The 26,450-nt window shown below is 39.5% G+C and overlaps 1 protein-coding gene across 2 annotated transcripts; it reads right to left on the minus strand.

Moving 5' to 3' along the window:
- Positions 1-292: 292 nt before the first annotated feature.
- Positions 293-25,339, minus strand: GBP5 (guanylate binding protein 5). 2 transcript variants are annotated; one of them, XM_024743561.1, is made up of 13 exons: positions 25,292-25,339; positions 15,323-15,537; positions 13,781-13,945; positions 10,654-10,863; positions 10,026-10,153; positions 7,739-7,848; positions 6,184-6,380; positions 5,574-5,816; positions 4,249-4,526; positions 3,281-3,493; positions 2,424-2,526; positions 1,946-2,127; positions 389-524 (listed from the first exon to the last, which is right to left on the minus strand). In XM_024743561.1, the coding sequence occupies exons 4-13, from the start codon at positions 10,841-10,843 to the stop codon at positions 411-413; spliced, it is 1,758 nt and encodes a 585-aa protein (XP_024599329.1). In that variant the 5' UTR covers positions 10,844-10,863; positions 13,781-13,945; positions 15,323-15,537; positions 25,292-25,339; the 3' UTR covers positions 389-410. The 2 variants fall into 2 exon arrangements, with proteins under 2 accessions (XP_024599330.1, XP_024599329.1); XM_024743562.1 differs by lacking the exon at positions 25,292-25,339 and having other exon boundaries at positions 293-524; positions 15,323-15,518.
- Positions 25,340-26,450: the final 1,111 nt, after the last annotated feature.

The following is a 26,450-nucleotide window of genomic DNA, read 5'->3' on the forward strand; positions in this document are numbered from 1 at the left end:
CTGGGCAAATTCCATGTGACTTAGTTTATTGTAGAAACACCCTCCCAGGTCTCTTCCAATCCCCACTGAGACAAATATGGAAAATTAGAGGGATGGTATTGGTGTACAAGAGAAAGTCTCCCTTTATAGATCCTGCCCAATACCACTGCCAATAGCGGCAATGTTAATATGTCCCTTATAATACAAGTCATAATCTCTTTAAGGAAGCAAACAACATTTAAACTATTGAAATTAGTGAAATGCATGTTTTACCAATTATGAGCATCATAACCTTATAACTCAATACAAAAGCTCAGTATAATTATTATGAAGTTTATTTAAATGGTGATTGTCTCAAGTTCTATAGTTTCTTGTTCCTTTGTGTCTTCAGTGAAAGTGAACAAGAACATGAAGTTCTAGTGTTTAGTTCTTTAGAGTAAGATACATGTATCATCTGGTGAGTCATTCCTCTGGGGATGCTGGATCTCATCCTGAAGTTTTCTGCTCTCAGCTTGGAATCTCTCCTTGAGCTTTTCAGCCTCCTCCTAAAGAGTGATACATAAAACCAAAGAGCTCAGCAAAACGTAATGTCCAGATCTCTGCAGGAGGAGGGGGGAGGGAAGGAGCCCAAATCATTGACTTTCCCTTAGTTATTTTAATCAATCAGTAACAAAAGACAGACCCTGATTCCTCCTTTCTGTTCATGTCCATCTTACGTCTCACACTTGGTTTTCTACTTGTGTAATTCTTCTTCCATGCTTCTTTATCTAGCTACAGAAACATCCTCATCTCTCAATCCCTGAACTATTGGTGTTCCAAGAATTATATCCTAAGGCCCCTTCCCCCTTTGTCCTTAGGGAATCGGAGTCACATCTTGACTTCAATTCTCACCTATACACAGAGGAATGTCAGATCTAGTATTACAAGGAGAGATTGATACAACAACTAGGTGTCTAGGTGATATCCACAATCAGGTGAGGAGTCTGAGCCTTAGATAAGGGAATTTGTTTCATGTCTCCACAGTTATGGGGTAAAAGTAGAAGGACAGTGTGGGGAGATCAGAAACACCAGGTTGAAAATACTGTCCTTCAGTGCAGGTCTGTAATTTCAAAATTGTCTTGGAGCAGTGTCTGGAAAACAAGGACCTACAGGTAGATCAGCCACCCTGGAGGAGGAGGAGGGTGTCCTTTGTCTCATAAGCGTGTTCACATAAGAATTTCAGACTAGGTTTGTAGAAACGAAAGCATTGTAGATCTCACTCACTGGGAAGGCTGTTTTGATAACTTGCTAGGATGTATGATATTGGCATTTAGTTATCTCTTTGGAACCTAATTTTTCTAATCAGAAAAATAAGGACATAATGGTTGTGGTTCACAGTGAATCGATTAGATTAGAGAACGTGTGTACAGTGCTTGGTAAATAAGAACTACTGTTAATTGAGCGATAATAATAGTAGAGGACTGAATGAAACAAGTTAAAGGCTTTCAGAGCCAGTGACAATTAAGGAAGGGAAAGGGGCATGAACACAGTAATATGAAATTCATTTAGCAAGGTAATCTATGACCAGTGGAAACGACCAGCCAGAGCAGTTAACGGGATAACAAAAAAGACTAATTACCGTGGGTTAGAAATATCCTTGGATTTTGCTTAACAAATTAATAGTGCCTATGCTGTGCCAAGCATCATTCTAAACACAAATATTGACTCATTTAAGTATCAAAATAGCCCTATAAAATAGGTATTATAACCATCTCCAAACAACATATTTATATATTTATAATATATGTAATATATTTATAATATAAGAAGTGGAGCTGGCTTTTTTACCCAGGCTGTCTGACTCCAGAGTCCTTGCCCTGAGCCCCAATATTATGCTGCCTCTCCCACATTGTCACTGCTTCGTGTTCTCATCAGTACAGAGAGGGGTATGTGATTAAAATCCAGAAACGAAATAATTGATGAGTACCTTGAGCCGACGTTCTTGGTCCCTCTGTTGCAGGGCCTGCTGGTACAATCTTTTTATCTCCATTTGTCTCACTTGTTCCCGATGGAGTCTCTCCCTCTGCTCCATCCTTTGCTGGTGCTGCATTAGAATTGCCCCCAACCTCTTTTCTTCAGCCTTCATAAACTCTGCTTTCACACGTGCCTCTGAAAAGGAAGAAACTGGCAAACTTCTCCGGGATTAAAGTACCCTTCCTTCTGCCTCCCACTCACTTGTTATTGCTGCTACTTCATAGAGAAAATTCCCTGGGGTCGTATTTCCCCTCCAGGTAATCATATTGTAGCTGACGGTATATGCCCTATTCAAATATAGACTGAGGAGCTAAGAATGGCACATCTTTGCCATTCTTGCTCTTGTTTAATGATCCCAGGTGAACCAGGCCAAATTAATTTAAAATGTATAGAATTTCTGTCTTGCATTTTTTTCTCCATTTTCTTCTCACCTTCCATCTCCTTTTCCCTCGCTGTGAGAACCAGATCTGTCTGCCAAATGGTAACACTCACAGACTCCTTGGACTGTAAATATTTCTGCAGAGCTTTCTCAGCCTAGGAACCCCAAAAAATGCAGTTAGAGCTAGGAAATGATTAGAAATGTTATAAACCTCTTTATTTCTTTTTCTTCCCAGCACCTTTTCCTCCCTGGAAGTGCTCAGTCTGTACTTGGTGAAACTATGTCAAGCCTTTTCTGTCAAGGGGTGGGGCACAAGCTCCAGGCTGGCCTATTAGAGTACCCAAGGCCACTTGATGCAAAATATTTGGGTACAGGGGGGAAAATACTGCAGCTTGGGTGTTTTAAAGACTGATATGGATGGTGGGAAAGATGCTTTCTCTCCTGTGAGACTGAGGGCACAAAGGACTAGTTAAGCTGCGAGCTGTTGGTGTCATCTTTGCTGCCGTGTGGGGTGAGCCTGCCTGAGAATGACGCCAATGGTGAGGAAAAGAGAACAGAAAGCTGGAGTTGAGATTGGAAAGAAAAAGGAAAGGGGAAAATTGATGACATTGTTACATGTAATCAACTGATCATGTTAAACTCTTGAACATATCTATACTTACGACTAAATTTAAACATTTTGCCTTTAGTTTATGTGAGCCAGTGAATTATTTTAAGTTAGTTCAATTTTTGGGATTCTGTACTGTGTAACCAAAAAAGTCCCTTTTTTGCAATGAGTGTTGAAGGTTGTGATAAAAGTCTGGTGACTATGGTGATAGTTCAGTTTAATACCACAGCTCTCATTCTTCCTGTCCAAAAAAAGAAGACCCCTAGCAATTCCCCATAATTAATACATAAAACTAGTGATACCTGTATTCCTTTCCTGGGCGCCTGATAGTACTTTGCCTTCAGCTCTTCTCTCTTCTGAAGGAAGAGACGATGCCCCCCAGGTTTTGAATAAATCCCTTGCTTCACATCTTCTTCTAGAGGACGAAAAATATCCTGAAGTAAAGCTGAACAGCGATTCAGTGATGCCTCCAAATTCCGTTTACAAAAGTCATTCTGTTTGGCTTCTAGCAGGATCTTAAAGGGAAAAAGGCCCATGGAAAAGGTGTTAGCAACACTACAGTACTTTTAGAAATGGCTTACAAAAAGAATCTCTGTATTTTTTCTGTAAATTCAAGGACTACAAGCAATACTATATCCTCCCTACCAAACCTAGAAAAGTTCCAAGGATGATACACTGTAGAAAAATGACTTTACTTTTGTTTTTGAAATCTCCTGGAACCCCATTCTTTTGCTTTTTCTGCTTTAGATAGGATCTTCAAACTGCAGATCTCTAGCCTCATGCCCTAATTCTAAATGCAACCTACTGTTTTACAACCATCCCAGTATTGTACTGGGCTGGGATTCCCAATGAGGTAGAATGGATGAGTGTGTGCTATTAAACCTAGGGACATAATATTTTAGTAGATCCATTTGGCAATTCTGTATGCTTGATTAATAAAAAAGGAAAGTTTATTAGTATTTTATGAATACATTTTTTAAGGGATAAGATTACTTAAAAAAAAATTAGTCCATGGCTGTAACACAGTGAGTTGTCTGCATGTGAAAGTTTCAGAATCTATAGGGTCCAGAGTAGTTACATGTTTATTTGTTTGGTTTTTTGTTTGTTTGTTTTCAGAATAATAGTGATATCTTGGTCACATAGTGATAGTCATTGTCTCTCAGTCTAGTAAGAATTGTTTCTCTTAATTAAGTCCTCATTTGTCCTCATAGCAATACCTTGCCTATATTGCCCCTAAGCCCCATGAACTACAGCAATAAAACTTAATTACCTCTAATGTTTCCTGGAATCCTTGGTCTATATCCTCGAAAGAGTTCTTCATGAAGACTTCCATAGCCCCTTTCTCACTGACCCTGTGCAGGTCCAGCAGCTCCTGGAGGGTTTCCGTGGGCAGCTGCAGCTTCTGGCCCATCTGCTGGTCATAGTGGTCAATGGCCTGTTGCACTGCGGATGCGTTCTTAATCTGGGCCAAGGCCAGAACGTTCTCCATGCAGGGCAGATCCCCACTATTGATGGCGCTGACACAGGTCCGTACCAGGCTCTCTAGATCTTCACAGAAGGAAGAGATGCTTGAATTATTTGCAGAGAAAAGGGACATGCTCTGAACTGAGTAATTCTGAGAATGTTAATTTAGCGTATTCAGCCTCCAGCACAGCGTTCATGTGGCCCAAAGAAGTTCCTCTGGGAAATTATGTGACCAAGAAGACAGATCTTTAATTCTTTGAGAAAAGAAAGTATTCAAAGAGGAAAGTTCAAGATCTATGTGATGATCCACATTTCATCATTTTCTCATTGAGAAATGAGGAAATGGTTATATAAAATTGTGTGTATTCATTTGATTAGAATACTATAGATCTTCTGCCTCTTTATACTTCCCATTCTTTCTCTCTTCCTCAGGTTTCTGTTTCCTTCCTTCAGAATTCCATTTTCTCCTCCACTTTCACCTGTAAAGCTGGTATGAGTGTTACCCTCATTGGAAAAATCACAAAGTAGGCCAATTAGACCAGCTCACCTTACTCTTTGTTGGAACATTCCTGTTTGTCTTCCTTGCCCTTAGCTATTTTTGTTTGCACTCAACTTCCCTTTAGAGCGTAGCAATAATTGACAAAGTTCCAAGACATAGAGTATTTAGGAACAACTGGACCAAGAAGTCTGCTTAGATTTCTTTAAGGGTTCTAGACAACTTGGGCATCTGCTTGTTTAATGTTTGTATCAAGCACATTCTATTTATACAGAGAATGTATGTGTTTTCCTCATCTTCTGCCTATCAAAGGCATAATGAGTATCCATAATATCAGTAGAACAAATGCTGCCAACCCATGTGGGTTAGTCTAGTTCAACAGTGGACCACTTATAGGTAGAACTTTTTTAACCTGACCTTTTCATCAGGTTATATTCCTAATTTACCTTACTTTGCAAGCATTGCTAAAAAATCCTAGAAATATTTTTGGTACTCACCTGCATTTAATAAATATGATACATATGGTTTTCTTGGTAGTAGCTGATTATGTAATTTCAATAGTGGGAGGAGAAAACTACAGCAGTGCTCCCATTCTCTATTTTGGATTGAAGGAAAATCCTTGAAGAAGTACTCACGAGATCCATTGACCTTGATGCCTCCTGAAAGAGTTTTAGTCTTGGAATGGCTGAAGATGTAGGAACAGAAATCTGCCACTTGTTGTACAAATTCAGGATCCAGGTCATCATTATGCAGTGTCTCAAGCTGGGCAAGCTTTTTCCGATGAGTGGGCAAGTCAAAAATAAAGCATTTCTTTATTGGAAAGAATTTCTGTATACACAGACGGGGCAAATTAAAATTTTGAAGATGTCGATCGGTGCCTGAGGAAGGAAAAATAGAATTATTTAGTATAGGGTTAACTTTCATTTTAATCTCTTTCCCACAAATAAATGTGCTTTCTACCTACTGTTATTTATTTCACTATATTTTCACAAACCCTAAGCAAAAACTTAAAACGTGATCAATCAGAGAAAGGAAAATGGAAAAGTAATTTGCTCCAAGAACAAGGGAGTAATACAATTTAATATTGAATGTATTAGTTCACTTTAAATCAATAGTATTAATTATTTATGTGATGATTTAGTCAGCTGAGTAAATATAGGAAACTATAACTTTAACCAGCAACACACAAGAGATAATTTCTTGTGCTACTTTTCTCCCTCTTTCCAAAACTGAAGTCCCTGTTACCTTGCTTTGGCCTCAATGAATTCTCCAGGTACTCATCTGCTGTGATGAGTCGCCCATTTGCTTCCAGGTCAAGGTAGAAATCTCTCACAGTCCACACTAAGTCTGGACAGACGTTCATAAAGTCAGGTGCATTGTCTACCCCATCAAGATCAGGTGAGGTAACTGTTCTGAGCAGATTTGACAGTTCTGTCACATAGCTGAGATGCAATTAAGGAAAACTGTTGGAAATAGAACTGCGTCTAAACCATATTTAATTCCATGCCCTCCTATACTTTTATATTCCCTTTGGGTTATAACCAATCCTCATTTCATCAGTAAATAAAAGGACTCTTTTTCTTGCCCCTTTTTTTCCCCAACATCTTTATTGGAGTATAATTGCTCTACAATGGTGCATTAGTTTCTGCTGTATAACAAAGTGAGTCAGCCATACGTATACATATGTCCCCATATCCCCTCCCTCTTGCATCTCCCTCCCACCTTCCCTATCCCACCACTCTAGGTGGTCACAAAGCACCAAGCTGATCTCCCTGTGCTATGCAGCTGCTTCCCACCAGCCATCCATTCTACACTTGGTAGTGTATATATGTCCATGCTACTCTCTCACCTCATCCCAGCCCACCCTTCCCCCTCCCCATGTCCTCAAGTCTACTCTCCACGTCTGTGTCTTTATTTCTGTCCTGCCCCTAGGTTCTTCACAACCTTTTTTTTTTTTTTAGGTTCCATATATATGTGTTAGCATACGGTATTTGTTTTTCTCTTTCTGACTTACTTCACTCTGTATGACACACTCTAGGTCCACCCACCTCACTACAAATAACTCAATTTCATTTCTTTTTATGGCTGAGTGATATTCCATTGTATATATGTGCCACATCTTCTGTATCCATTCATCTGTCATTGGACACTTAGGTTGCTTCCATGTCCTGGCTATTGTAAATAGAGCTGCAGTGAACATTGCGGTACATGATTCCTTTTGAATTATGGTTTTCTCAGGGTATATGCCCAGTAGTGGGATTGCTGGGTCATATTTTTAGTTTTTTAAGGGACCTCCATACTGTTCTCCATAGTGGCTGTATCAAGTTACATTCCCACCAACAGAACAAGAGGGTTCCCTTTTCCCCACACCCTCTCCAGCATTTATTGTTTGTAGATTTTTTGATGATGGCCATTCTGACCGGTGTGAGGTGATACTTCATTGTAGTTTTGATTTGCATTTCTCTAATGATTAGTGATGTTGAGCATTCTTTCATGTGTTTGTTGGCAGTCTGTATATCTTCTTTGGAGAAATGTCTATTTAGGTCTTCTGCCCATTTTTGGATTGGGTTGTTTGTTTTTTTGATATTGAGCTGCATGAGCTGCTTGTGTATTTTGGAGATTAATCCTTTGTCAGTTGCTTCATCTGTAAATATTTTCTCCCATTCTGAGGGTTGTCTTGTCCTTTTAATGTTTACAATGTTTTCATTTTTGTGTTTGATACACAAGGACTCATGAACATAGCTGGTGAATAAAGCAGTTCTCTCTGGCTTTGGTGCCATCCTGGACAACAAAAGGATACTGCAGGAGGTCAATAGCCCTCTGGTCAATTGTGTTCATCGTATTATATACAAAGGTACTACTCAGTAGTAGTGCCAGTACAAATATCTGGGTGTCACTCTTCTTGTCATCCTAGAAGTCAGAACAAATTTCAGTCATGTCTCATGGCATTCGCATATGAGCAGTTATTAAAAATAGACCCTTGGGCTTCCCTGGTGGCGCGGTGGTTGGGAGTCCCCGATGCAGGGCACATGGGTTCGTGCCCTGGTCCGGGAAGATCCCACATGCCGCGGAACGGCTGGGCCCGTGAGCCATGGCCGCTGAGCCTGCACGTCCGGAGCCTGTGCTCCGCAATGGGAGAGGCCACAACACTGAGAGGCCCGTGTACCGCAAAAAAAAAAAGACCCTTGACTTACAAATGTTAGCCAAGACGAACAGAAATGGTTGTGAGAAATAATGAGCTTTGAATAGTTCTGTCATTAGCATTGATAATTTTATACAAAGCCATATTTTGTTAACTTATCAGTCCCTCTTATAACTGGTTAGGTATTTGAAAAATGGATAGTCAAAGTTCATGAAGGTAACCAGAGTGCTTAAAATCAAGATTTTCAATTGTGTAAAACAAAGTTGGTCTGTATACATAATACATGCATCTATTTTATTGAGTAGCTTTTAAATACCGGACGGTTCGATATGTTTTTCTTTTAGAGAGAGGGATGGGACAAGTGACAGCATACAGCTAAACTTCAGCACCAGAATTGCTCAAAGAGTAGGGATGTATTAGGGATACATATTCAGGAGCCTACTGGGGGTTCATGAAGGATGTGAATAAACTGCAAAGGGAATAAGGCAGTTCTCTGAACTGCCTTGGTCTTTCTCTGCTGCACGAACGGATCAGGAGCCCTGCAAAGGAGAACCTTCAGTGTATTCGATGCAAACCTCTAAATGGTTCTCTCCCTCTTTTAGAACATGTAATCTAAACTGGACACCCCCAACCTCGGGCTCCAGGGCACCTTCTTCCTGTTGGGATCTGTACATAGAAGATGCAACAACAACAAAAAAAGAAGATGCTAAGATACAAAGATATACAGTCCCTGTACGTGGAGGCCATTTCTTACAGTTCTCCAGGTGATTATCTAATCTGGTAGGGATGAGAAAGGTAAAGTCCTTATCAGCCTGAGCCCCAGAGCCTCTTCTCCACAGACTACTGTCATATTTTTTCCCCTTGTTGAGGTTTCAGATAATGTTTAAAATGTAAAATGGATCAGAGATAATTCTGCACAGGTCAGCAGGACTGGAGCAGAAACATGTTTTGATTCCTGGTACCGTCGAGATAAGTTTTTAACTACTGTCTCCATGTTACAGGTGAGGAAACTAAAGAAAAAAGGAGTTAACTATTTTGAATTGTGGTAAATTAAAGGCAAAATGAAGACATAAAAAACGAGAGCTCATGGGAAAGATCCAGTTTTGTGCTCGAGCCAGCTCACGAGAGCTGGCTGTGTACATCTTTCCTGAGCCCTGAGTTTAGTGACGACTCTGGTAGCTTGGAGTGAGCTGTTATGGGAGTACTTGGATATCTGGCAAGTACTACAAAGCAAGGCTTTTCTTCCCCAGTGGGCTGGTTGTTAGACACTTACCAGCGTAGAAGTGGAAAAATCCCACGCTACTCCTGGGCAAATGATAAAATCGATGAGACCAAAGGGGAAATTGAAGATTTGAGGAGACTTATTTTGCTTGTCAGAGTCCGAGAGCTCCTAGTGCCAGGACCCTGATTTGGACTCAAGTCCCGCTGCCCTGAAGCTTACTGCATATCTCTATCCTCTACAGGGTCAGACTCGTGACAGTGATTTTGTTTGTAGCACCTTTCTGCAGTCCGGTTAAGTGCCTATCTCCATGTTAGCACAGCCTCCCAATTATGACTCTGGCTTATACATATATTTTTCTCACTTCAGGTTTCCAAACTTTGACTATTAAAAATAGACAGGGGGATAAAATGTATACTCTGGTCAAACAGAAGTACAAAAAACAATCTCCCTGTGTAAAGAATGTTCAGGGATGAGGAGGTTGATTAAAAAGGAATCCTGGGCTTCCCTGGTGGCACAGGAGTTGAGAGTCCGCCTGCGGATGCAGGGGACACGGGTTCGTGCCCCGGTCCGGGAGGATCCCACATGCCGCCGGAGCGGCTGGGCCCGTGAGCCATGGCCGCTGAGCCTGCGCGTCCGGAGCCTGTGCTCCGCAACGGGAGAAGCCACAACAGTGAGAGGCCCGCGTACTGCAAAAAAAAAAAAAAAGGAATCCTTGTTCCTTGCCTTCTCTATGTCTCCAAGTCCCTCCGTGTCAAGAAGAACCAGGATGTGGTTAGGCTTCTCAGGGTGAGGCACACACCACATCCAGATGCCCTTGGTGTGAGACTGCACCGTGGATCCAACACAGAAACCTGCAAGGGGGAGTGGAGAGGGTGTAATTGAGGAGGGGATCTGGAAATTGGAGACTTTCTTGACAACTGAGTTACCATTTAAGGAAAGCAAGATGAAGATATGGCAGAAAGTATAACCCAGTATTGATCTGAATTACAATAGAGGGATGAGATAATAAGAATACCAAGTACTGTAGGCTGGAAATTTGATGGATTGTTTTGCAAGAATATTAAGCTATTAAAATTTTAATCATTTGTAATTACATATGTAGAAGTATTTTAATGATGTCTTACTCTTATAATTGGAAAATACTATGATTTTTCTAAGAAAAAAAGAGGTGATATGTCAGAAGCAGAACTCAACCCTTTATCTCCCAGAAGATAATTAACTATCTGTGGCCCAAACATTAGCTTTCAATATTCCTCCTCATCTCTAACTTCCTGTCCTCACATCACCTTCCTGCACGCTGGGAGTGTGGTTGGCAGAAGGGACTCGGCTGGGCTTTGCTGGTGCCACTCACCCTTGTTCTTCCCAGCCAGCTTGTTCATCAGGTAGGATTTACCGGTGCGGTAGAGGCCCACGATAGCCACCACCACAACGGGCTGCTGAATGGCAGACAGGATCTTCAGAGCTTTCGGATTAACCAACAATTGCCCATTAGTGTTCTCGATGAGGCACAAGGGTTCTGGCATGTGAACCACTGGGGCCATGTTCAGGGGGGTCACCTGACCTGCAAGGGAAGTGATGGGATAGACTGGAATTTCTAGACTTTAAACAGAGAAAAATCATTTTGCTTCCTCAAACTGCAGGCGTACCACTCTGCAGCATGGCCTAAGTTTCTGAAGAAGTTTAAAAAAGACAAAAGAGCAAAGAGGGTCATAGCAACTTAGGTCTTAGTCCCTTCAGAGTTCTACTATAGGCTACCCCACTGGTTCTTAAATATTGGATGGCCTTATGGAAAACCATTTTCTGAGACTAGTTTACTGCTATTTTGAGTCTGACGCTTCCCCACTGGTTTTGGTTTGCTTCTATTTCTTAGTTTTTACCTCTTTGAATCCCCAGATTGAATCTTTATGGCCACTATTTGTTACATGACACTTCTTGCTTTTACACTGTATCAACTTGCTTTTCTCTGATTTAGGGCTGTGTCCAGTCAAAGTGTATTATACTAAATCCTGCCAGGTCATTACATAGCATTATCTAACAAATAACAGTTGTTTACTTCTTAAAGCTCTACTTTTAAAGAATTTTTTATGTAGCTATTAATGTGTGTTCTTCAGTCAAAACTTAAATGAGTAATCATTTTATGAATGAGAAAGCGAGTGAAAATACTTTCTTAAATAATACTTAACCATTTATTTTCTAATTTCTGGGCATCAATTTCTGTAACCTAAAGAGTCCCCAATAAAACATGTTTAAGCTATCTGAGATGAAAACAAATGCTTGCTTTTCTGCCTTGCCACATCATAAAGAACAATTTTCTTCCATTTTAGAAGTGATTATTTTCAACAGAAGCTAAAAATCCACCATCTGCTTGCCTCTTTTAAAAAACTGAAATCTTACAGTGCAAAGGTCTGGATTCCCTTGCTAGCTTTTAAAAAGTTATAAAGACCCATTCTCCCCCTTTCTTCATAGCCAATGCCCCAGAGATTATCCAGATGACAGATAAATAAAAACAGAAACTGTTTGGCAACAGATAATATATCCATTGCAAATGTCATCGCGTCAGGGCATGGGAGCCAGGAAATGTTCAGTCCAAGCCACATCCAAAAAGAGGGGATCACACATAATTTTACATTCCCAAATGCAAAGTTTCTTTTCACTCTAATCCACTTCCAATGCAGTACTGGCACCTTATGCTTGTTGAGTTCTGGTATCTGATTTGTATATAGCAGGGGTCATAATCATTTCTAGGTTCGAAAGATATGGGGACCTGGCAGTGATGATCTATAACAGTTAGCTAGAAAGACAGAAGATACACAATCTAAATCTATTTGCAGATTTTGGGAACCTACAAGCTCTTGTGCTTTGGAATGAGGTCACTAATGGGAAAGGAAGCTAGTCTGTCTGAATTTTCAGACCTCCTAATGAATAACATTTAGTGCTGTGTATCTATATTAATGAAAGTATTTTATACATTGTCCCCAGAGGTTACCCGGCTAACATCTTTAATGTTTTTAGGGCAGCCCAATCTCCAAAACATCTCTGCAGATTCATACATAACTATTGTTATGTATGACATAACATACATAGCTATAGCCCCATACATAACTATTACTCTATCATAACTCAGCCTGTGATGTGTGCTCTGAGTTGCATTCTTCTCCCTAACTCTGTTAGAGCCCCATACTCTTTTGTAAATAAAAACAATGCAAGAATGCATCAAAACACACAGAAATACAAATATACATTTTGACTTTGAAATAGGGCAGATCTGACTTCTAATCTCAGACTTCCACCTGGCTCTCTGTTTGACACTGGCATTTCACTTAACACTCTAAGCCTATCTTCAGAAAAAGAAAGTAAATAAATAACTATTTATATACATCAGTATAACTGCTAGCTTAAAAAAGAGAGAGAGAGCTGTAGGAAAGGAAAAAAAATGGTAAAGAAGGAAAATGCTAAGAAATATAAGAGAAAAGGCTCGGAAGGACTACTGACGGAGTTTCTAGAAGAAGACATCTCTGTTTTCAGTCATACAATTCTAGATGGGTTTTGTGTTACTTTTATGTTGGTTGCCTTTACTTTGTGTTGTTTTTGGTTTGAGTTGGTAGGAAAAGGAAAAAGCTCTTCTTAATGAGAAAAATGGAAATCAAGCAAGAAGGAGATGCGCGAAGTATGTGCCGTGACAAGAAATTCAAAGGAGGAGAAAGTTTCAAGGAGTAAACAAAATTTCCAGACAGTGTTAAGTGATTCGTTGGGACTTCAGTGGAGGCCCAGTGGTTAAGGCTCCATGCTTCCACTGCAGAGGGCAGGGGTTCAGTCCCTGGACTAAAGGTCCCAAGTGCCGTGCGGTGCAGCCAAAACAAAACAACAATGAAAAATACATAAAAAACAAAAAGTGATTCATAACAGTAGAATTATTAGAGGAGTAGAAACAAAGTCCGACACAAAAGGCCTTAAGGAATGAGTGGGTGTCAATAAATCAAGACTAATTCATTCAGGGTTCTTTCTAAAGGAAGAAATTCATCTTCAAACAAGTGCAGGACTATGACTAAAATATATAGCCATTTTCATAAAACTTCTTCATTGTTCATTCTGGGTTTCAACTTTTTTCTTTCTTCTTTTTGTCCTTAACAAGGTAAGCAAACCATTTACATTACATTTCGTTCCATGCTCTTTCTCATGAAAATAGTACAGTCATAGCTCTTCAAAAGTTAAGGTTTCAGTTTGAAGGATATTTATCAGGTTTTATCAAAGGTAACTTAAGTGGCAATTATGACAGTATGAAGACATTTCAAACTCTCAGTCCCTGCGCTCTTGTCTAATTCAGCGGAAGTGGCACTCAATGAATTCTGCTGCCTGTCTGACAACACCACAATTTACCTTTAATAAGAGCTGATAGTCCACGTGGAGCTCAGCTGCCATGTATCCTGAACAGACTTTTTAAGACACCCTGACCCTTTCCACCCTTGCCCCAGGCTTACCTTAACGGTGAAATCAGCAGCAGAGATCTTTTAGAGCTGGTAACAAAGGTGCTTCAATGAGAAATTGGCAAGAGTTCTAAATCTGTCCCTCAGGTTAGCTGTGTTGGTTTCTGATATACTTTTTTCTTATCCAGTCCTGGAGACTTCTTTTCTTTCCACTCCACTCTACCAGAGGGCAGAGGATTACAGTATGAAACAAAAACAAAGTGGAAGGGGGTTTTTGAAATGTTGCTGCAGGAAACTGAAACCCCGCCCAAACTGAAACCACAAGCCAATCTGAAACCACAAGCCAAATTGTACACGGAAGAGAACTTTGAAATCATTTGCATTTTTTTCTACTCCAAACTGTCCTCGGGGCTATGAGAAACCATAATAAGTCTACAGTAACAGTGAATATAACCCCAAGGTATGTTTACATTATGTGAGTGTACCATTTTTGTTTGCTTTTTGTTTTTGCTTGGCTGCACCGCGCCGCATGTGAGATCTTAGTTTCCCGATGGGGATCCAACCTTTGCCCAGTTTTGTTCTTCTTTCACAAGATTGCTTTGACTATTCAGGCCTTTATGAGATTCTATACAAATTTAAGGATTCTATTTATATAAAAAAACTTTGCTGGATAGAGTATTCTTGGCTGAAAGTTTTTACCTTTCAGTATTTTGAGAATGTCATTCCACTCTCTTCTGGTCCATACAGTTTATTCTGAGCAACCTGCTGATAGCCTATTGGGGATTCCTTTGTACGTTAAAATCTTTTTTTCTCTGGCTGCCTTACAATTCTTTCTTTGCCATTGACTTTTGACAGTTTTAGTATAATATATTTTGGAGAAGGTCTTTTTGCATTGAGGTAACTAGGTGTTCTCTTTCTTATCTTCATGGACTTGAATATCAAGTTCCTTCCCCAGGATTGGGAAATTCTCAGCTATCATTTCTTTAAATAAATTATCTGCTCCCTTCATCTGCTCTTCTTCTGGGAAACCCATTATCCTAATGTTGCCCTTCCTAAAAGAGTCAGATAGTTCTTATAGAATTTCCTCATTTTTTAAAGATCGTAATTATCTTTCCTCTTCTGCCTGTATTATTTCTAGATTTCTATCTTCACACTGACTAATTCTCTCTACCATGTGGTCTGCTCTATTTCCAACACTTTCTAATGCATTCTTCATCTTGTTTATTGAGTCCTTCAGCTCCAGAATTTCTATTTGACTTTTTCTTAGAGTTTCAATCCCTTTAGCAAAGTATTCCTTCTGTTCATTTATTCCTGAGCTCATTTTACTGCCTTTCTGAGGTTCTAGCGAATTGTCACTTTCTTTTTGTGATACAGTGTTACTGTTGTTCTTCATGTTGTGATGAGTTGTTTGTTCCTCTGCTGGTGCGTTTGAAGTAGCGAACACCTTTATATAAAGCTGTGTGTGTGTGTGTGTGTGTCTGTGTGTGTGTGTTTTACTTGATTCTAATGATTCAACAGGTTAGAAATTAGAAATGAGAGCCTGTCTTTTGTTTTCCAGTAGGTGGCGCTATAGCACAGGTTTTTGATTTCTCTTACCTGCGTGACTCTGGTTGGTTATATTAGAGAGTTGGCACTTTCCACCCTCCGCTGCCTCTGTCAGAGGTGTACTTTGGTGCCTTCTTGTCCTTGCTTGTGTCTCTAGGGTTGTTAGGGCCTTGCTACTGCTCGTGTCCCTGGCGTCGCAGTCCGGGGCACCAAAATGGGAGGTGCTTCCACCGCATCCAAGATCTCCTGAGTCATAGGCTCCACCTCTGCTGGGGGAGGAGAAGGGGGAGGGGAGCTGGGATCATGGGCACTTCTGCCATATCCAGGGTTGCTAGGTTCGCCGACAACGCTGCTGTGGGTGATGGATGAGAGGGCTGGAGTTGTGCGTGCCTCTGTAGCTGGAGGGATGGTGTCACAGGTCCCACCGCTGCTGCTGCCTAGATATCTGTCTCCACAAGCATTGCTATGGCCAGGAGGTCAGAGTCGTGTGTGCCACCTCCCTTGTTGCTCCTGGGTTCTCTGTGGCTGCCAGCTCAACTGCTGCAGCTCGGGGACAAGTACTGCAGGCACTGCCTCCACTGTTTCCCGTTCTACGTCCTTTGTGTGTCACAGTTCACCCACCTTTAGATGTACAGGTTTATGGAGTTCTCCTGGTGTGTTGGGCAGAGGTATCTATGCTGAATTGTGGATGTTTAATGGTCGTACGTTGTAGGGGGGAGACAAAGAAAGCATCTGTCTTTGCCCTAATGTTGATGTTATTCCACAGTGTTCACTTTAAAAATATTTATTGGAAAACCATATACATAAAGAGAAGTGACCAAATTACACATCTACATTAGATACTTTTAGTATCTAATTAGATATTTTTAGTATTAGTATCTAATTAGATAAAAAGTATCTAATTAGTATGGATATTAGATACTTTTCCAAAAGTAGATATGTTCTCCTGCTTTCATGTCAGTCAAGGAATAGATATTTACAAATACTCCCAGAACCTCAGTCATAGAACCTTGCAATTTCAACTCCCTCCTCCCACAGGGAAACTGGTAGATAGCCTCTGACATGGCTCCCAATGATCCTAGCTTCATTACACTATTCCACTTCCTAGTATTCACACCCCTGTGCAATCCTCTTCCCTCTGACAGTGGGCTGAGTCTAGTGAATTTCTTCTAAAAATATGGTGAAAGTTGTGAGGTTTTACTTCCATGACTAGGCTATAAAAGACTGATCTCTCTCTCTCTCTCTCCCTCCCTCCCTTCCATTCTTGGTTTGGTGACACTGGTGCAGCCAAGTTGCCATGGTAGAGACACTCACATGGCAAGACATTGAGAGTGGTCTCTAGGCAACAGCCAGTGAGGAATTGAAGCCTTTAGCCCCAAATTCATAATGATTAATGCTGCCAACAACCACAAGAGTAAGGTTGGGATGTGAATCCTTCCCTGTCAAGCCTTGAGATGACTGCAGTCCCAAATGGCACTTTGCAGCAGGGAGAGACCTTGAAACAGAGGACTCACCTAGATTCTTGACATTCAGAGTCTGTGAGATAATAAATGTTGTTTTTTCAAGCACTAAATTTTGGAGAAATTTGTTTTGTAGTAACAGATAACTAATTCCGAAACTTTAATCTGACTTCTAACACCATAAATTACTACTGTCTTTCATCTTAATCTGAATTAAATTATACAGGATGTTTTGTTTTTGTATTTCACTTCTTTTGCTTAACATTATGTTTTTACAGTCATTCAGGTTGTTGAGTTCAGTAAAAACATATTTCTTCATATATTAATGAATAGTTTTCAATGTGGTTGTCTCAATTTATACTCTCACCATCAATGTATAAGAATTTCCAATGTTCCACATACTAACCACCGGTTAGATATGTCAGACTTTTAGAATGTAATCATCTTGGTGAGGGTGTGGTGAGTGTAGTAAATGCAGGTTTAATTTGCTTTCCTTTGATAATCAGAGAGTTTAAGGATCTTTTCATATCTATCGCTTATTTGGATATCCTTTTTGTCACACCTATTCAAAACTCTTGCTTATTTTTCTAGTAGGTTGTCTTTTTTATTTCTTGATATAAAGATTGCTTTATATATTCTGAATTTGAGCTGTGTGTATGTGTGTCTGTGTGTATAGATCTAAACTCATCAATTCTTTATTCCTGTTTAATGTTCTGCATCCTATTTCTCAACCCAGAGGATGTAAAAATAATGTCTTTGTTATTTTCAAAAAAAAATTTATTTTTTCTTTCATATTTTGATCTACAGTCCACCTGGAATTGATTTTTTTTGAATGCCATCTGGTATTGAGCAGTGCACCTCCTGGATGTTCACCTGGCTTAAAAGGAGAAATGATCAGACATAGATTATATACTGATTCATGGCCTAATGGACAATGGTTTGGCTGGATGATCAGGGACTTAAAAGGAACATGACTGGAAAATTGATGGGAAAGAATTTGGAGAAAATGTATGTCTACTGTTCTCTCTGAATGGGTAAAAAACATGAAGATATTTGCATCCTATGTGAATTGTCACCTAAGTGTGACCCTCAGCAGAGAAGGATTTTGGTAATCAAGAGGGAGGGTGGCAGGGATGGAGGTCATACATGGGCTCAACAACATGGATTTCTGCTCACCAAGGCTGCTCTGGCTAACACCACTGCTGAGTATCTAGCCAGTAGCAGAGATCAACACCAACCACTGACATGGCCCATGATGGTGCCTTCTCTACATGTAATGCTTTTGTCAAGATTACTATCCGTGGACTTACAGCATGCCTTATCCACCACCCTGGCATTCCACACAGCATTGCTTCTGATCAAGGAACTCACTTCACAGCAAATGAACTGTGACAATAGGCCCATGCTCATTGAATTCATTGATCTTACTGTTCCCCACCATCTTGAAGCAGCTGGCTTGATAGAACTGTGAAATAACCCTTTTAAAACTCAATTACAGTGCCAGCTAGGTGTCCACAAACCTTGCAAGGCTGGGGCAGGTTTCTTCAAAATACTGTATATGCTCTGAATCAGTGTCCAATATATGTTGCTGATTCTTTGACAGTCAAGATTCTTGAGTCCAGGAATCAAGGGATAGAAATAGGAGTGGCACCACTCACTATTACCACTAGGGACCCCCTAGGAAAAGTTTTGCCTCCTCTTTTCACAACTCTATGCTCTGCTAGTTTAGAGGTCTTAATTCCAGAGGTAGGAATGCTTCTACCAGGAGACACAATAAAGATTCCAATGAACTAGAAGTTAAGACTGCCATCTGGCCACTTTGGTGTCCTTGTGCCTCTGAATCAACAGGCAAAGAAGGGAGTGACAGTGTTGGCTGGAATGATTGACCCTGATTACCAAGGGGAAATTGGACTACTACTCCATAATGGAGGTGGGGAAGAGTGTGTCTGGAATATAGAGGATCCTTAGGGCATCCCTTAATATTACCATGCATAATTGTTAGCGAAAGTGGGGTCCAGCTGCTCTCCACTTGAAAGCCAATAAAGAGGCAAGGGTGGTGGAAAGGACAGTTTGCTTTATTTTGGAGGCCAGCAACTGGAGAGAGGTGGACTCGTGTCCAAAGGCCAACTCCCCCCACTGACAGTCAGTGGGAAAGAGCTTTTAAAGGGAAGTTTCAGGGATGTATAGGCAGGAGGAGGGGGCTACATGCAGAAGTAGCACAGTAAACCCTGACAGTCATCTTGAAATTGGTTGTGCAATGGGCTCAGCATCATCTCGATTGTTTTAAGTAGTGAAGCTTCAGTTCCAGGATCGGTTTGTTCCCATTTCCCTGAGGCCAGTTCTCAGAATTGTGGCAGCTTATGTCATGGCTACAGTCTGGTCATCATGTAGTTAACTTCTTTCTCCTGGTAGGGGTCTCAGTACCTAGAAGACAGCTCACACGATATGGCTCAGAATATTATCTATAGCCCTTGAAGAGGGAACTAAAGGTCCTTGTCTTTGTTTAATGTCTAAACGAATATCATTTGGTCTCGTTTGACTGTTTTCTTTGCTTCTATATTTTCTCACTTCTCTGATTAAACTTATTCTTTGGATAAAGTTTTCCTACAGACAAAAGGCAGGCAGAGGACATGGGGGGGAAGGCCCGGAGGCCCTGCTCCGTTTCATAATGATTAAGGTCAACAGAACACTAAAATAACCCAATCCAGGCAGGACTACTAATGGTCCAGACCCTTCAGAAATGAAGGTTTGGGTCACCCCACATCATGTAAAGAACCATGACCAGCTGAGATGCTTGCTAAAGGCAAAGAGAATATGAAGTGGGTAGTAGCAAAAGGTAGTTATACATACCACATGACTAGTTACAGAAACACAGACTGTAATTGTCATGAGCATTTCCTCCTTATTTAGCTATAATATGTTTGCATGTATGTGTATATATACAAATTTTTGTTTTCCTTCCTCTCTTAGTCTTTCAAGTAACATAAGACTTACTGATTATACATCATAGTTTTAAGCACCGTTAACTTTACATCACAGTATTTAAGTTATGGGATATCAAGGAGAAGAGTAAACATTACTCAAGGACTTTACCTCCTTTTCTGGGGAAGGGATTAGTGCACTTTTGAATGTGTGTACTGTAGCTGTATCATGTTATATGGAACTATGACCTTGTTATTGTCTTTATTTGGAGAATAACTATGATTTAAGGAGCTGTATATGGGTGCCAAATTGACAAAAGGTGAACTTATAATGGTTAATCTTATGTTTCAACTTGACTGGCTTTGGACTGCCCAGATTAAACAATATTTCTGAGTGTGTCTAAGACGGTGTTTCCAGATGTGATTAGCATTTGAATCAGTGGACTCAGCAGATTGTCCTCTCTAACATGGTGGGCAAAATCCAATCCACTGAAGACAGGAATAGAACAAAAAGTATTGGAAGGAGGAATTCATTCCTTTTTTTCCCCTGCTGCTTCACTGTTGAGCTAGAACATTTCATCTTCTCCTGCCCTTGGAATGGAATTTACACTAATGGCTTCCCTGGTTCTCAGGCCTTGGGACTCAAACTGAATTCACGACCAGCTTTCCTGGGTCTCCAGCATGCAGATGGCAGGTCATGGGACTTCTCAATTAATTACAAGAGCCAAATCCTTAATGTATGTGTGTGTGTGTGTGTGTGTGTGTGTGTGTGTGTGTGTGTACAGATAGATACATAGATAGATAGACATATTATCTCTTTATTTTTATATCTATCTATCTATACACACACACACACACACACACCCCTACCTCTAGATAGGTAGGTAGGTAGATAGATGGATAGATAGATAGATAGATAAATAGATAGGTAGATAGATCCATCTCCTATTGGGTCTGCTTCTCTAGAGATCCTAACTAATATATCCCCTAAAAGGAAAATCAGATCAAAGAATGACTCCATTTTATTCCTGTGATATGACATTTAGGTGGTTCTCCAGGGCTGGCTGAGACCATACTGAGTCATTGTCTGATCTATTGTAGCATGAATTTTCAGTCATGGTGAAGGTGAACACTCGGTTTTTGGATTGGAATTTATCTGAGGTGGAGTTGGAAACAGCAGCTCTTATAAACCCTACTCTCAAATGCAGGCTATATAAAAATCATGCATTAAGTGTAGTAAATTCCATTAAAGGTATACTGAAGGGGGCATCTCTTTTCCTAAGACCTCTTTTCTCATCACAGCTTTGATGGGTATACAAGCCTTCTACTCCACCAAAACTCATTCTCTTTCTACCTTGATGACTCCATTCTCTCTTCCTTACTCTGTCTGCTTTCCTCTACTCACTACCTTGCTTTTTGGAACAAACAGGTTTCTACTGGGACTTACATCCTTGTATTTGCTACCTCTGCTCCAACAGGCATGTCAATTAATTTTTACAGACATGCACATTTCCCCTTCCAGCAAGAATTTTGGTGTGAAATGTTCACTACTAAACATATGCTTTACCTTTTTATATGTTATCCCAGTAACTCTTCCACTGCTAGAGAGTAGGAGGCTGAATTAAAAATGTGGGGCATTGTAAATTGTGCAGACACCTGTGCTCTGGAAACCATGTGAAAAAATGTCCTACAGGAGTCCAGAGGCATGCGGCTTAAAATGAATTATACATTTTGTGAGCTCTGAGCCTTTGGTGATGTTTCCAGACAAGCAGAAGCTGCATGTGAAATTTTTCTAGCCAGGGAAACACAGGGGGCCACAGTGGAAAAAGGAGGTATCTAGTAACCATCTTCAAAGCCATCCTCAGGAACAGTGGCTTCATTGTCCTTTGAACAATTTTTATGCAGTCTGGTACAAGTTTAAATATTTTAAGAGTGATGTTCTTGTTTTGCTAGAACAGAAGAGCAGCTGATTTCCTAGAATTGAGCCTGTTATACAAGTAACTGTTTATTGCTTTCAGTTTCAATCTGAATTCCATCCCAGAACATGCTGTTTTGAGTAACCTTGAATTGACCTAAGGGATTATTTTCCTGGCTGGAAAACATTGAGTAGGAAAACATTTACAGTAGGTCATTTAACAACGTGATACCTGGAAATGCCTGTAACTTTTGGGGGCTAAGGAGGGAGTTCCAGCGCTTCCCTTTTTATTGTTGCTTTTCAGGAGCAAGTGTGTGGCATTTAGATCTTTTAAATCTTTCTACAAACAGGCTGGTCAATACAGGAAGCTGCAGAGGGAACAATTGATAGGGCTGATATCATGACTTATAATCATTATTTTTGATTGTTTTCAATTCATTCTCCACTCAGTAGGCAGTGATTTAAAAAAAAAAAAAAAAAACACAATGAATCCTGTTGTTTTTATGCCCCAAAGTTTTAAAAAGTTAAAAGCTTCCAGTTGCAGTGCGTATAACATCCAGTCTCCTCTGTGACTTGCAAGAATCGACATAGTCTGGCTCCTGCCTACCCCCTCTCTAAACCCAAGCTATCTCTACTTTACCACATGGGCCTTCATTCAGGACCAAACACACCAAGCTGTTCCTCAGTGAAGAGTTTTGAACAAAGTCTCCTTCTACTTGGAACTCCATTCCCTCCTTCCTTTCCTGACTCAGTTTTCTCCTAGTAAAAATTCATCTTACATGGAAGCAACCTAAATGTCCGTCCACAGATGAATGCATAAAGAAGATGTGGTATATATATATTCCATGGAATACTACTCAGCCATAAAAAAAGAATGAAATAATGCCATTTGCAGCAACACAGATGGACCTAGAGATTGTCATACTAAGTGAAGAAAGACAAAGACAAATATCATGTGATACCACTTATATGTGGAATCTAAAAAATGATACAATTAACTTATTCACAAAACAGAAACAGACTCACAGACATAGAAAACAAACTTAACGGTTATCAAAGGGGAAAGCGGGAAGGAAGGATAAATTAGGAGTTAGGGATTAGCAGATATAAATAACTGTATATGAAATAAACAACAAGATCCTATTGTATAGCACAGGGAACTATATTCAGTATTTTGTAATAAACTCTTGATATAATGGAAAAGATTCTGAAAAAGAAAAAATATATATATATAATTGAATCACTTTGCTGTACACCAGAAACTAACACATTGTAAATCAACTATACTCCAATAAAAAAATTCATCTTAACTCTCATTTTCTCAGGGAGGCATTTCCGACCAACAAATCTACATTGGGTTACCCCTCTACACTTCTTCATGCATCCTGGACTAGTCCCTTACAATGCTTTTCAGAAGCTGAAATATTACACTTATTGGTGTGACAATTTGTTGATGTCTTACTTGTGAACTAAAAAACTGCATGAGCATGGGGACCATGGCTGTTTTACTAACCACGGTATTCCTCCTGTTTTCCCCAATGCCTTCCACAGTGTCCAGCACATGGTCAGTTGTTGATAACTATTTATTGAATAAATAAATGCAATCATGTTTAAAAGCACATGCCCTATGTCAGTCAGGTCTACATCTGAGTTTGGCTCACAGCATCCTGGGTGTTTGACCTGGTAGGACATAATGTGGGAAATCTACCTCAAGATGCTCAAACATGACTTCATGAATATGACCTTCTTTACTATTGTACTTGTTACCATCATTGTTGTCATCATCATCATTATCATCTTCTCATATTAGATTTAGCTTCATGGTTCTATGACCGAAAAGAAACGCTTGTCTCTGAAATACGTATGTTGTACAAGAGGCAGTAACCTTAGGGGTTTTACTTAGATTTGTCTTATAATTTTAATGATGGTGTTGGATTTTATTCTGATATAAGTTCTTTACTTAATATTATTCTGAGTAGAAATAAAAAGGAGAATTACAAGATGCTTCTGATTCTGGCAACATTTTTTTCTTTTTTTATTAATTTTTATTTTATATTGGAATATAGTTCGTCAACAGTGTTGTATCGGTTTCAGGTGTATGAGTGCTCTCTGAAGGGTCCAGGGCCCCAGGTCGTAGTGGGTTCTGGTTGTCAGATGGGCTAATTCTGTGTATCTTGAGGTGCTCCACCCCAAACGTGACCACCAGAATTAGGTGACAGTGGCAGAACTACCCAGCAAATATTCTTCCCAAAGTGTAGGAGAAATGATCAAACCTGAAGAAAGAGATCAAGTCCTTATAACTGAGGAAAGCTGTAGCTAAATTTTGCTAAGATTGTATGCCCAGTATATTTCACCAAAGTTTGACAGAATCAGCATCCTTGATGCCTTTTTTCTTTCTCTTTTCCTTCTTCTGTCTTGTTCTCTTCCTCTTCTCTCCTTTTCATCCATTTTGCTCCTCCTACTTCCTGGAATATTATACACAGCCTGTTGAATCAGAGATATCTGATTCATTCCACACATTATTTTGTTAGCTGCCATGGATACACCATATCCAAATAAATATAAACTGTCTGCCACTATGAAGAGGTAGAATCATTAAATATACACACATTATTTCAGACTAGTAATGCTTCTGAAAGGTTATTTTTCTTTTAGGAAACGTGTTTATTTCAAGATGACTCAATGTAGACTCAGGAAAACTGTTTGGAATCATCGACTTAAGTTGAACTTAAGTTCCCTATGACCTAGCCATTTCACTCCTAAGTACACATCCAACAGAAATGTAGTTACATGTGCATAAAAAATAGGGACAGAATGATCTAAGCAGCAGTATATATAAAAGCTCTGAAGTGAATGTAACCCAAATGTCCATCCACAGTAAAATAGCTAAATAATCTGTGATGTATTTGTACAATGGAATGTCTTATAGTAAAGAAAATAGTGAAACTATAGTTAAACCCAACAACACGGATTAACCTCACAGTTATAATATTGAGGAAAACAAACTGGACACAATAGAATACATGTTGTTGAATTCCAGTTATGTAAAGCTCACAAAGAGGCAAACTTAGCTTCTGATGAGAAAAGTAAGGAGAGTAGGCATCTTTGAGCAGGATGGAGGGGTTATTGAGTGAAAGGGGCATAAGAAAGTTTCTGGGGTATTGAGATTGCTCCCTTTTTTATTTTTTTTGCCTAGGTAACAATTACAGGAATGGGTTCATTTTGTGTGTTTCACGTACTGAACACTTTTGAGCTGAGCACTTTTCTGTTTCTATGTTATGCTTTCATTTAAAGCTTTGAAACTTACTGCAAAGGTTCTTCTACTAATGAAAGGGCCACTTAGGACATTTGCTTATAAATGCTGTACCGCAAAACAAAGTTAAAACAACAACAATAACAACAGCAGCAAAAAAAAAAAACACAGAAAATAAAACTCTTGCTTCTTTTATGTCACAGTTAGTAAATAGAATTTGGACCCTTTTTGTGGAAAACCTGGACAATTTAAAACCTGATCTAAAATTCAGATTCTTATCCAAGCTATCAGGAACAGAGGCTCAGATGAGGAAATGACCAGTAAGTCAACAGATTTGTGGCTATATTCAGTGTTTATCTGAGAGAAATTGGGGAAGAACTCAACAATTTACCTGTCTCTCCTCTTGCCTTCTCTAACTTCTTCTGTCTAATTAATATTTTGCAAATGATAAGGTTTAAAGTTTATCCTTACCTTCTGTGGGTGTGAAATTTCTGAGTCAACTTCAGGACAAAATTCGATACTCCATTTTCTATTAATATAACTGAGAATGAAAGTGAAAGTGGAGCAGGGCTACATTGAAATCCGACTAATGCTCGGAAGTCACATGTTTTTCTTCTGACCAATAAAGTCTTTGTTTGCGACAGAGAACAAAAAATCATTTCAGAGACGATAGAAAGGTTATGTGAACTTTGTGATCTGAATTTCCTGTCTACCGATCTAACCCCTTCCCAGATAACTGAAAGTGATTTATTGCATGCAGATAAACTTGGAAATATTGATAAGAATCATTTAATTTGTGGTATGTACAATATGGATCTAATTAAAAGAAGCATAAATCAGTAAGGCGAGGATAAAATCCTAGAAGAATAAGCACACTAAAATTAACAGCATTTCTAGGTCATTGCAAGGATTGAAGGGTATTTTTATATTTTTGTGTGTTTTGCAAATTTATTTTCAATGAATGTGAATTATCAATATTTTTCATTATAAAAGTACACATATACGATGATATTTTCCAATTTGAAAAAGAAAACTATTTCAAGTAATATTTTCTGAGAATTTTCTATGTAGCAGGTATTGCAATTCAACTACTTATTTATTGGCTAAAGTATTTAAAATGCACTAACTACATCCAAAACTCTATCAGACATTAGAGCCCAACTGGCCATATTTATGTTGTTTATACTAAGAGAGGTCATAGGAAATGCTGCTTGGACTGAAATATTGTCCTGGCCCCCATGGTTTGGACAGAACCTGGGCATTTGATGTAGTTGCGTAGACCAAAAAAGGTATTTTATCCTGGTGAGCAAATAAGAAGGCAAAGCTTCATGATGACAGCAGATTAGGAGTGGGACAAATTATTATTTTATCCATGTGATGATTTAAATTATACAGTTTATGCATCTTTTTTTCACTTTACATTGAATCCTGCAGATTTTCTCACATTACTTAAAATAGTATTTCCCTCTTTATTTTAGTGACTGTATTCCTTTATGCATATGTCCCATGACTTACATTTCTAGTACCTGACAGGTGGATTTTGGAGTTGTTTCAATCTTTTGCTCTCACAACAATGCTGCAACAAATATCCTGGGACATAAGTCATTTTCCACCACAGCAAGTATATCTG

This window comes from Neophocaena asiaeorientalis, unplaced genomic scaffold (assembly GCF_003031525.2).
Source record: "Neophocaena asiaeorientalis asiaeorientalis breed wild unplaced genomic scaffold, Neophocaena_asiaeorientalis_V1.1 scaffold317, whole genome shotgun sequence".
NCBI lineage: Eukaryota > Metazoa > Chordata > Mammalia > Artiodactyla > Phocoenidae > Neophocaena > Neophocaena asiaeorientalis.